This window comes from Poromitra crassiceps, assembly GCF_964638095.1.
Source record: "Poromitra crassiceps genome assembly, chromosome: 5".
Lineage (NCBI taxonomy): Eukaryota > Metazoa > Chordata > Actinopteri > Beryciformes > Melamphaidae > Poromitra > Poromitra crassiceps.
This window is the reverse complement of record NC_139642.1, coordinates 27185416-27197769: the sequence shown is the minus strand read 5'-3', so window position 1 is coordinate 27197769 and position 12354 is coordinate 27185416. Positions and strand designations below refer to the sequence as shown.

At 42.1% G+C, this 12354-nt stretch overlaps 1 protein-coding gene across 1 annotated transcript in view; it reads right to left on the bottom strand.

Annotated features, from left to right (window-relative positions):
* Positions 1-2803: 2803 nt before the first annotated feature.
* Positions 2804-12354, bottom strand: part of LOC310777541 (BICD family-like cargo adapter 1) — a 25195-nt gene continuing 15644 nt past the window's right edge. The window contains exons 6-10 of the mRNA XM_083637903.1: positions 8211-8381; positions 6653-6730; positions 5767-5879; positions 4959-5079; positions 2804-3618 (exon numbers count right to left, since the gene is read on the bottom strand). Of these exons, the coding sequence (XP_083494029.1) occupies positions 3418-3618; positions 4959-5079; positions 5767-5879; positions 6653-6730; positions 8211-8381 (684 nt within the window). The 3' untranslated portion in view covers positions 2804-3417. The remainder of the gene's footprint in view (positions 3619-4958; positions 5080-5766; positions 5880-6652; positions 6731-8210; positions 8382-12354) is intronic.

The window sequence follows — 12354 nt, the reverse complement described above, 5'->3', positions numbered from 1 at the left end:
GCCCGATCGTAGCCTACGTAAAACGACATAGCTGTGGCCGAACACAGAACTTGAAACAGACAAAGTCCACATACTCAATTATAGATGTGGCCCTCCACACAGTATTGCTTAATCAAGTTCAATTCACATATGTTTTCCGTTCACCTAATGATGACGCACTATCATACAGTTTGCAGACAAGCACCAAATAGGAACAACAATGCAGGCAGAACTGTTTTCAGCTGGCAAACAAAATCTTTAGAGTGTATGTGATTTTTATTTTATTTTTTTATAACCCATATGATTTGACAAGCAGTTGGTCCCCCGGTATTTTCACATGATATATAAACTGGGCCCCATTCAAGAAAGTTTGGACACCCCTGCCCTAGGGGGAGTCCTTATACAGTTCAAGGATGTCCTTCAGGTATATAGACCATGGTAGACAAGAGAAACATGAAGAGGATGTTCTTACTGCACAACAGGGAAATCCACTTGCTAATCTTAGGATGAAGGTGATATCTTTTATTTTTTATGTAACATTTTCTTATTTGGGAAGTAACGCTTCCTGGACTCAATATGTTGTTTGTTTGAGGTGGGATAGGGATTTGCCTATGGCCGGGTGTGCTCTACTGGCTCCGGCCGGAGCTGGCTGGCTGCAGTCGATTGTCGCAAAATGCAGTATGCTGTTATGGTTGCGGACGCATTTTTGCCAGATCCCCATAATAATTTAAAAATTGTAATTACATTGCTTTCATAGTAACGTTAACAGTCTTTTCTGGGCAGGGTTATTACTGAAAAAAGTCCACAGATTGATCAAAAACATACTGGCCCCAAAATAACAGGCAAGGCATTTGCATACATGAAGAATTCCACCAACACAACATGTGTCATGATGTGTTTCTTTAAGGCCAGTTCCATTCTCTGTGATGTCTCAGCTGTGAGAACTATACAGAAGTCATTTCAGTTAGTAGCTGTATATCCAGCTTGTTTTAGACCAAATGAACATCTGACAGCTAGATTTAGTTGTCTCCGCTGCTCTGTGCTTCACCCTTGAACCTTGAATCCCTAGCAGCATAGACAAGAGGCTGTGATTCTTAATTTGCTGTGCTACTTATACAATCCAACAGGGGGCAGCACACACACACACACACACACACACACACACACACACACACACACACACACACACACACACACACACACACACACACACACACTGTGAGCAGGTCACGTGGAGGCTGGGTTTACCCAGGCTAATATCCATGTAGATTCAAAGCTGTAATTGGTGCCAAATATTCTTCTATAGTGACTCCGGGGGGGTCAAATACTTATTTAATGGGACATTAAGTAATTGGTGACCTTTATTGACCTCTAATTGGAGACAACATGAATAGACATTTTCTCCAGTCACTGGCACAGCCCGCACTTCACCCATCCCCTTGAATTACAGCATCCTGTATGAAAGAATATTTATTTTTGTGTGTTATATTTGTCTTTTTGATGGCGGCATTGTCTCCTATTACATTGAAATATGGACTGCATCCCAAGTTGTTGAAAAAGATTTGCCTTTTATTTTGCCATTGCACCTCTTACAGAAGTGTCCCATAAAAAACAACTTTAACTGTCCTGTCTCTAAGCATGCATAGTGCTACCAGATTGGCTTTCCACCTGATTTCACACAGCTCCCAAATCACATGCAATTGCCAATATAAGGGCAGATTTATGGACTTTGAGAAAGTACCTGAGCAGATATCCAACAGAAGCGTTTAATGATGAGGCAATCTAATGAAATGTGTTGCAACGCCAGTTGCTCTCCTCTAACACTTTCCTCCACCGTTGAGCAGTTGAAAATGAGAGCAAGTGGGGGGAGGAGATTGGTGTGTGTGGGGGGGGGATGGGGGTATAGGTAGCACAGTTTTTGGAGAGAGAAAAATCTATGCACACCTGAATGTGTTGCAGCAGGTGCGTCAGAGGAAGGTGCAACTAGAAAACAATGAGAACTGCTGAAAAATGTATTAGTCTACAATATAGTCTGTCCGACCTTCATCAGGTGGGTGTAAACTAATACATTTTTCAGCAGTAAGTGCGATATAAAGTGGCAGTTCTTTTCAATGCTATATGACAGAACAAATCTTCCCTCCCCTTTAAAATGAGACTCCTGCATTTCATTTTTAATACATTTGCAATCATCTCTAAAAACATTATGCTATTTGAACTTTGTGATTTTGAGCATTGTGAGGTATGTTGTGTAGATTGTTAAGATCTCAATTGAATCCATTTTTAATTCAAACTGCAACACTGACAAATGCAGAAAAAGCCAAGCGTTGAATACTTTCTGCATTAAGTGTACATGCAATATTAAGTTGGAAAATACAGACAAATTATTTCATCACAAGGTGATCTTGGGGGTTAATTATGCATTTTGTTATTGTAGAACAGAATAACTTATAGTTAAAAGACATTGTCAGTTTTCTTTTCAAGCTGTGAGGTCCTGATGGAATATTGACTTATTCACTTTCTGACCATGTAATTATAATGAAAACTGTAAAAACTACAAAACTTGACTGGATTATTTGATAATTTATGAAAGTATCCAGTAACCTTTTTACACGACAGTTAGTCAAGCCACACAGTTTGTGCTAAGCCGCTTCAACATTCAGCACTGACTTACAGTACTGTATATAGCCATTCTATACATACATACATACAGTACATACCCCCTAGTAATGTTTTGAACAAGTTGTTTTTTTGTTTTTTACTAAAAAAAAAGAATAGCCCCCCCCCCCCCCACACACTTTTGACATATTTAACTTCAGGGCAACAGTTTTATCTAACTTTTTACATCCAACTTCATACATCAAGAATAAAGTCAGCATGATTACAAATTAATCATTTGATTACTTCCTTTCTGTCCATCAAAATTGCTTTGCTCTCTCTTTGATCTGTGAAGTTAAATAATCTGAACAAAATAATCTGTGTTCTCATAAACATCTACACCTATTATACATTTACAGTCTCAGACTTGAAGGGCTTCACAATAATACAAATATTACAAAAGAAGGCACAATATTTACAGTCTCAGGCATACATTTCCATGTAATTGTGTGAAAATGTTTCAGGTTGTCACAGTTCAGATGTGTTTTTGTTGCACGGCTCAGCCTCTCAGTGAAATGGATGTCAGTAAGTGTCTATTTGACTGGTCTTTGTTCGTAGCGGCTCTGTAGTTCCCTTCACCACTGGATTACCCCCGAACTCTCTATGGCAAAACACTACTTTGCCCCGACTCGGCCTGTTCTTCTCACCATGCAGCATCTAGTGGGACGTCTAACTCAGGATCACCTGCGACTTCCCCCTGTTTCTACCAACCCTCCTGCACAGCCAGCTGATGGGTGCAGCGCTACATGTGACAGTCCCCCAACAGGGACACAGGGCTCTCCTTTATTTGCCCTGCTGTGCCCCTTTGCCCCGCCTCAGCCAGTCCCTCCAGGGGGATTGGGCTTTGTCCTGGTTGGTCCAGGCGGAGGACGTCGTGCTGGGCTTGCGGAAGAAGGACATGCCGTTGGAGGTGGGCTTCTTCTGGAGCTGCTCCGACTGTTGCTGGGACCTCAGCTGCTGGTTGATGATGATCTGGATGTCGTCCTGGGTGAAGGAGGGGAGGAAGACGTCAGACGAGCAGGGACTCACTGTGGGTGTCTTATGTTGGCCGTGGTCTTTGTGTGCTATTTAACATGTCAGCTAACACTGTCATCCCTTATCATTCTACTGATGATACAGTCTGACTGATATACTGCTTGGTTGTTAACTGGGTGTTGCTATTGTTGCTGTCACACCCATTTGTTTTGACACAAACCAAACTAGTATCACGGACATTGTTTTCTGTTGTTTACTGCTCTATTGTCTCGGGGAGTTTTTAGTGTAAATCTGCCAGAATATTTAGTGTGCATGTAGAATGTTTTCATAGTTTCTAGGAACTGTATTACAGTAAGCGATCCACTGATCCGTGGTGTCTGTACATCTCCGTTCATTTCTCTATATCTCATGCTGAAGCCACGCTGAAGCCGCGCTGAAGCGATCGTTCAGGATTCAGCCCTATTCTCCAGGCGTGACGCGTGAAGCTTGAAGCTGCCGGGCATGAATTCAATGGCAGTTGTGGGCGGGTTCAAGGCGCGCCGAGCAAGACGCTGGGGAAAAGAGACTGGTGCTCCTGGTGTGACCGGTTAAGCGTCAGTTCAGCTTGAGCCTGCCTCAAGCTTCAGCTCTGCCTCTGTTCTGCCTGTGGTGTGAACAAAGGCTAATGATATGTCTAATGCCCGATTGCTTCGATGGCTCTGGTTTGCTTAGTATGTCTGATCTGTATCTAGGCACATGACTTGTAAATATTCCTGCACATATCTTTGTACATGAGCCAGTCCATATGAATGAACACATCTCTGCATGTACTGTATGCTACCTCCATCTGGAAATGCTAACAATGTACATTACATCTCAAGACTTCCAACTGCTCTCAGCTAGTCCATGCATTTTTCACAATAAAGCTTTTGGTATAAATGACATGATGCATCTTCATCCAACCACTAGAGGTCAGGCACGCGGCAGATGGCCTTAGTGACTCAGCAGTAGAAGGACACCTGCCATCATCCATATCCATCTAAACTGACAAGTCTGTGAAAGATTGGCTGTCTGTCCCTGACCTCCCACATTAAACTGAGACACATCCATCTTCATGTGTCACATTCTATCAAGGCTGGAGACTCTGTGCCTTAAGAAGTGATTTTTCTCCTCTGAATGATGTGTCGAAGCCACTGTCTTCAGGAGTGTGTCTCGAATGAGGTTTTGGTAAAGCGAGAGAAGACAGAGAGTGTAAGACAGAAGGGAGCAGAACTGAGCGACAGCATCAGAGAGGTTACTACATGCCATGGCAAGATAGCCAAGTGATCGCAGGCATTAAGGCTGGGCGGTGATAAAGAGACCCGACCCACCTGCCAGGCCTCCAGTTCCTGAGACAGCTCCAGTTTCCGTTGGATGGCTTCCAGCAGCTGGTTGTTCAGACACATCATGTCATTTTTACTTCTCACCAACTCCGCCTCCATCAGGTTCTTCCTACCACAGAAATGAACAAACCTCTTCACAAATGTCCTACACAAGAACAACCTTGGGTGTTTGAAAAGACGATCGGACAATCGGATGTTAACCATAGCAACATAGCAGAGAGTAGAACCCAAATGACCCTCGTCTGTGTGCTGTGATTGGCTAGTTATGTTCTAGCTAACCCTGATTGGCTGTCAGACGTATAACCAAAATTATAATGAAATAATATTGCCTACTGCAGCTTTAAGCCTCGGCAAAGGTAATGTGTTATTACCTATTTTCACATAAGGCATTATATTTCCAGGTATTCATTATAATAAAACATCACTGCAAGATCAGCTTTCTATGGAAACGATGAATAGAAGATTTCTCTGAAAATCCAACCACAAACTTCTTGAATTATCCCAGAATCAGAGCAGATCAGCTCTTTGTGGCTCGTGTTTTTAGAAGCAATTGCTGGTTTTAGAAGCCATAATTATGATGCAGAATTAATTTGGTGATATTTATAAATGAATCAATCCTGCTCGTTGTACTTGAATCGAATGTGACCAATTTTTATTATATGTTTAGACTGTTATTGTTTGTTAGATAATAAAAAAAATCCCTTCCTTGTGGAAGGATATAAATATAATTTGAAATGATTCAATAGGCCCTTATGATTCATAAGTTATGAACATGGAGAAGCAATGAGCCACTCACCTGGCTATGGCTTCGTCTCGGTCTCTGATGGCCTGTTTGACCACTTCATCCTGCACCTGTCGGCACTCCAGCTGCTGCCTCAACTCCGCATTCTGCTCTTGGAGCTGCGTATTCTGGTGAAGGAGGAGCAGATAAGAGTTAACTGTGATTTGAATTCATTATTCAACAGAAAAAAAGTATCTGCACACTCATAACTTGGAAGCAGAGAATATTAATTCACACACACCTGTTTACTGTAGCTATTTTCTTGCAGACAACATCTCATTAATACAAGCTGTGTGACTTCCTCCATGTTTTAGACTTGAGTCTATTATTATCCATAGTTTAAATCTGTTTAAAGATGAGCAGCTAGAGAAAATGCAGGACTGTCTAAATGAAGACATGGCTGATTATACATTAGAGTGGCAATGAGTTACAATTGTGATGACAGAGTTATGATACACTATGGTGTAATACAAAACAGAAAAATACAATACAATTAAATACACTGATAATTTGTGAGCCTGTATCATATACTTCATTCATGACCACTGTAATGGTGAATTGTTATAACCACACTTTTTTTTTTTTTTTTTTTTTTTTTTTTTAATGTTGCTGTGAGTACTTTGTAATGATCATGTAATATATGTACAGCAAAATGAAGAAGGGGGAAACACTTTCATCTGGTATATAAATTGCCTGGAAGCAAACAATTAGATTTTGTGGTGAAAAGGGTCACGCTCGGAAAGAAATCTCTTCCAGCACTCAAATGACAGCGAGCACGAATCTGTGTCTCACACACATCGAGACGGATGACTGTGACAGTAGCAAGGTCGGCACCGGCACAACCAAACCCGGTGAGGGCGGCGCCCTAGCTGACAGACGTGTTCCTTCATCACTGCGTTACCTGATCTCTCAGCTCCTGCACTGCGCTCGGATTCCCACACGGATCGGCCGTCCTGTCGACAAAAGCCCCATTCAGCTCCTAGGATACAGACGTGAACACAGAGATCAGGTGTCAGGCAGTGCATTTCACACAGATTGACACCAAAAGCAGTTTCTATAGTGTTGGCCTATTTGTATGGCACTCCAGGGGGACGAGGGGGCGCGCGGCGAGATTCAGTTACGGCGATAAACTCGAGTTACTGGTCTCAACGCTCCGGCAAATGCCATGAGCCATGATTGGACAATTGCCATTTGTTTAAGTGCGCTCATGGCTTGTTAGGTATACATGCACACAACGGAGGCTTAGCAACAACACATAGGCTATCGACTACAAAGATTCATTGGCCTCTGTAGGATAAAAAAAAAAAGCTTGAGTAGTTACTTCACTTTGACAAGCTGTTGTACTGTCACCACTTCATTTAAACAAACATCATCTTTTATGTGTCATTCGCACCTTCTCATGACATCTAAGAGAACAGGTTGAACAGCCAACCTCAACCCTCTCACTGAGGTTCATGAAGCCATACCAGGACATTTGTGTCCGTTTTCAACGCAACACATCGTTGCCGTTGGTTGCAAGTCCAATTTCTGAGATTTTCATTTGGCTTAGATTGAAGGGTTACATGCTCCTCTGTGGAGTTAGGGAAGTTCCTCTCGATCCTCAGGATGATGAAACGCTTTCAAAAAAACAAGCAAGCAGATGAAACCGCTCGCACGCCGGTACATGGCTCAAATGTTCACTTATTCATTGCACTAAGGTGATGTATCGAGCACCACTGCTCTTCATCAGACAGTCTGATGAGTCTGATGAAGAGCAGCGGCGCTGGGGGCGTCCCGGTGGCTCACCTGGTGTAGAACGCGTAACACAAAGGCGTAGTCTTTCGCGCGGCCGACCCGGGTTCGAATCCGACCCGTGGACCTTTGCCGCATGTCATCCCCTCTCTCGCTCCCCACCTTTCCTGTCTGCCTACTGCCCTATCTAATAATAAAGGCAAAAATGCCCCAAAAAAGAGCAGTGGTGGTGCTCAAAATGTCACCTTAGAGCAATAAATAAGTGAACTTTGGAGTGCTGCAGTGTGCATGTGTACGTACTGTTTCAACAGTTTGTTTCATTCAGCACCTGCCCTATTTGGATGGGATGTGTGTGCATAACTCATTTGAAATGCTTTCAAAACCCAATGGATCTGAAGCTAAAACAAGGTTGTTTTTCTTAGTGGCTGAAAAGTTGACATTTTGGAAGTACAAGGGTTTCACCCGACGACAGCGATATGTTAGAAGAGAGATTTGTAAAACATGACAGTGTCTCTCCTAGAGTTAGTCAGTTATATCAGACCTTATAGCTACTGATACTGAGAATGGCATTGGGAGTGAATCAACATAATGCTTACTTTCACTGCTTGAAAAATTTGAAGGGAAACAAATGCAGACACAATATGAGCTTACAAGTAAAAGTAAGGTTGGCTTTTTGTTACCATTTCCCTCCATTACCATTTTCCTCATTTTCACTACCTAGCGCTCACCTGAGGGCAGCCGTCCTGTGCCAGGTTGTGGGCCACTCCCTTCAGCTGCTGCAGCATGGCCTGCACGTCTTCCTGACCTCCATCCTCCGTGACCTCCCACCCCCCCGGGCTCTTCACTTTCTGGGTCAGTGGGAGCAACGACTGGAGGATGGACCACACATCCTGTGCCATCTAAGTAGAACAGGAGAGGGTGTTATATTTGCTTCGTGTTAATTATTACTTTTAAAGGGATAGTTTGGATTTTTTTTCATGTGGGGTTGTATGAGGTACTTGCATACAGTCAGTGTACTGTATGCAGTAGAATGCAGCCGGTGCGGTCGCAGTTTGAAGAAAGTAGAAAAGTAGAGTGTGAACATGTTATAATAAATTACAATTCGCCTTCTATTAAAAGGATATAACATGTTTCAACATATTGCTGGTGTTTCCACCCTCAAAATGATAATTTGACAGACATGACATCTAGCACTGTTGTCATCCGTCTTGGAGAAATGAAGCCACGCTTTGGCTTTGGAGCCTTTCTCCCTCTCCGCCATGACTCCTTGCACTCCGGCATTGATGAAAGGAATAACCTGATAACCTGGAGCTCATACCATTCTGAGTAATTGGACAACTTGGAAGGAACCGGTTCTAAATGGTTCCGGTTCTCGACTCCCATCCCTACTATTAACTAAGCTTTCTTCATTCTTTAGCCAGGTTGGGAAGTTTGAGGTCTCCACCGTTACTTTTATGAAACCGTAAATGTAGCTTGGAGGCTGGTACTTTATATGTGGCCTACATTCAGAGGTCTAGTGTTTCACATTTCTTTCACAAGCTTCTAAGCCATTCCTGATGAAGAAGGTCAGGTGAAGATGGACTAAAGGCATCAAGGTAGTCCTCCTTTTCTCCTCAAGTCGGCTCATCTTCTCTCGACACACAACACTTCCTGAGTGACATGACATCAGGTACTTACACAAGGTGTGGTGCACACATGACCTCATCATCAATCTGTTTAACTTCCTTGAGTCAAATACATCACACCACAATATTGATCTAGTGATAACTCAATAAAGGAGCCTGACTACATTAGGTTGATATAATAGTGGTTTTTACGATACGACTACATATACACGTGCAAATGTGCACTCCCTGAAACAAGGAAACATTCCTACAGTACCGCAAAGACAAACAGGAAATGGATGTGAGTGACTCATGGGTGCAGTTACACATGGCACTTTCCTGTTGGAACTAAACAATAACAGTAGACAGCCCACAGAGTGAGAATCACATACTCTCGTGCAGTGGTGTATAAAGTACTCGAAAACCATACTTAAGTAAAAGTAAAGATATCTTCCCAGAAAAAGACTTTGGTAAAAGTCAAAGTGACTCATTAGAATATTACTTGAGTAAAAGTCTTAAAGTACTTGATATTTTCTGTACTTAAGTATCAAAAGTAATTTTCTGATATTAAATGTACTTAAGTATTGAAAGTAAAAAGTACAAGTAAATGCTGCAAAAAAAAAATCAAGCAAAAGACATGCCTGGGCTTGAGTGGAAGTCTATTTCTTCTTCTTGACTTTTATAGCCGCTGGCAAACAACGTTATGTTGCATTACAGCCACCAAATGGAATGGTGTGTGGATCGTGACGTAACTTGCAAACTAGGAGCACTGATTTGCCAAACCTGATTGCTTGCAGGCTGCGCAATTTCTTCTGATTTTACTTTGTAACTAAGATGCTTGGGGAAAATGTAGTGGAGTAAAAGTATCAATTTTATTTGGGAAATGTAGTGGAGTAAAAGTGAAAGTTGACAGAAATATAAATACTCAAGTAAAGTACAGATACTCAGAAAAAATACTTAAGTACAGTACTTAAGTATTTATACTTAGTTACATTACACCACTGCTCTCGTGTCTTTCCTTCGTACTTGACTTTAAATGTCAACGGGTTTCCCTGCTCTCCCGGGCTCAATTCAAAGTTCTGTCTTGTGTGTGAACGCTTTTGATCTTATCCGTTGTGGTTTCTTCACTTGGAAAGAAGGACGTTCACACGTTCCCTGTGAAGGAGCGCAGCCTCGTGTCAAACAGCAGTCACACAGTCACGAAGAACCTGTGCACAATGTTCTTTCATTGTTGTAAGAACATTGTTCTTAAATCACAACTACTAAGACAGATGAATATTTGTTCAAAAATTGTTGGTAAACCACTCCATAGTCTATATGAGTCTACAGACGTCAACAGTGTATTGAGGTTAGCTAGAAATATTGCCTCAAACACTAATCATGTGCTACATGAAGAATATGAACTCCTGCCCTCTGGCAGTAGATACTTAATCCCAGCTTTCAAGAAGGTCAGACTAAGAAAGTCCTTTATACATCAGTCGATCCTGAGGCTTAATCAAGAACATGGCCGAGGGTCAGTGGAGCAGTGACCAGTGCTCTCTGTGCGCTGTATGTGTGTCATGTATCTTTGTATTTTTGGTTTTGTTCTCTTTGTCAGGTGTTTGTGTGTGGGACTGCTACTGTCTTGCAAGACAAATTTCAGTGTGAACTGACAATAAAGTATATCGTATCGTATCGTATATTGTACCTTCCACCCCTCAGATGCAGCTACTGTACTGTCCTTCACCATGATGACAATGGGCACGTTTCCCACACTTCACCGAAGGTTTGTGATCATATGCTCATTTCAGTAAAAGATTCTATTCAATATTCTTAATTTCCATTAGTCAAAAAGGAACAACATTTCCTGCTATAGTATATGTGAGTCATTGTGGGCAGGACTAAAATAGAATGAGCCCAACACTCAAACTTGCCAACCGCAGTAAGAAGGTAAAGTCAGAGCAGCCAGTCCCACACAAAAGATCTCTGCTGTTTTTGTCTGCCTAAGTTACCTGCTTCAATATCCAGTCACATTGCCTCACAATCAAGCCTGGGCGAGTTAAATACAGAGTATGCAGGATGTGAGCTGCCAGAACTGCAAGATCTGTACAACCAGCGGTGCCTCAGGAGGTCCCTGAAGATCATCAAAGACACAAACCACCCCCACAACAGTCTGTTCTCCCTGCTACCCTCAGGGAGGAGATACAGGGTCCCAAGAGCACGCACAAATCGCTTGAGGGACAGTTTCTTCTCACAGGCCACGAGACTCCTTAAAATATACAAAATAGTGTAGTAGCCGTACTGTACCGCACTGCAGCTGCTACCATCACGTATGACTAATGTTCAATAGTATGTTTAATTAGGTATATGCTAGGGGTGTAAAGGTACACGTAATCATACCGAAGTTTTTCGGTACAGGACGTCCGGTCCGGTATTTTTTTTTTTTTTTTTTTTTTTGCGATTATCAATTCTGGAATAAAAGATTGATTCAAAAAATCGTGACACTAAAAATCGCGATACTTAGGTGAATCGATTTTTTCCAACACCCCTATTGTTTACTATTATTTTGATGCTGCACTTTATTTTGTATTCAGTCAAGCTGGAAAAGTTCATTTCCTAGAAAAAAGAAAAGACTAAGAATCTGTGCAGGCCTATAAGCTTGAACTGTTAATGTTAATGCTGCTCTGTTAATGCACTAATGCTGCACTTGAGTCAATGTGGTTGTTCCCACCAGGCCCGGCGTTAGGGGCGGGCCTGACCGGGCCGGGCCCCCCCATTCAACAAACTGGCCCCCCCATTCCAAAACTTTTTTTTTTTTTTTTTTTTTTTGTTGCTAAAAACGTTTTTCCGTTTTTCTGTTTTAAAGTTTAAAACAGAATCTGGCTGTCATTAGGCATTGATTAACTGAATGCTATTGCTAACTGTTACTTTGAACATCCATTTGCAATGATTCTGGCTGGATATTAACTATTGGAAATTTGTCACAATGAATGCAATTTGTGCACAATGTGTAAATACATTTAATATTAATTGTTTAGGCCTAATTATTTGTAAAGTCACAACACATTAGAGATGTGTGTAGTTCTTCATAGATTTAGCCTCTTCATTTTGCTCTCAAATGTACCAGGTTGACAAATTTTACTTTAAAATGTACAAAATCTTCTTCCGGGGGAGAATCCCCCCGGACCCCCCTTGGGTAGCTGGGCCCCCCAAGCTAGAGCCAGGCCCCCTCTGTAACTTGGGTCTGGAGCCGGGCCTGGTTCCCACTAGAGTTCACTAGTGGTCCAAT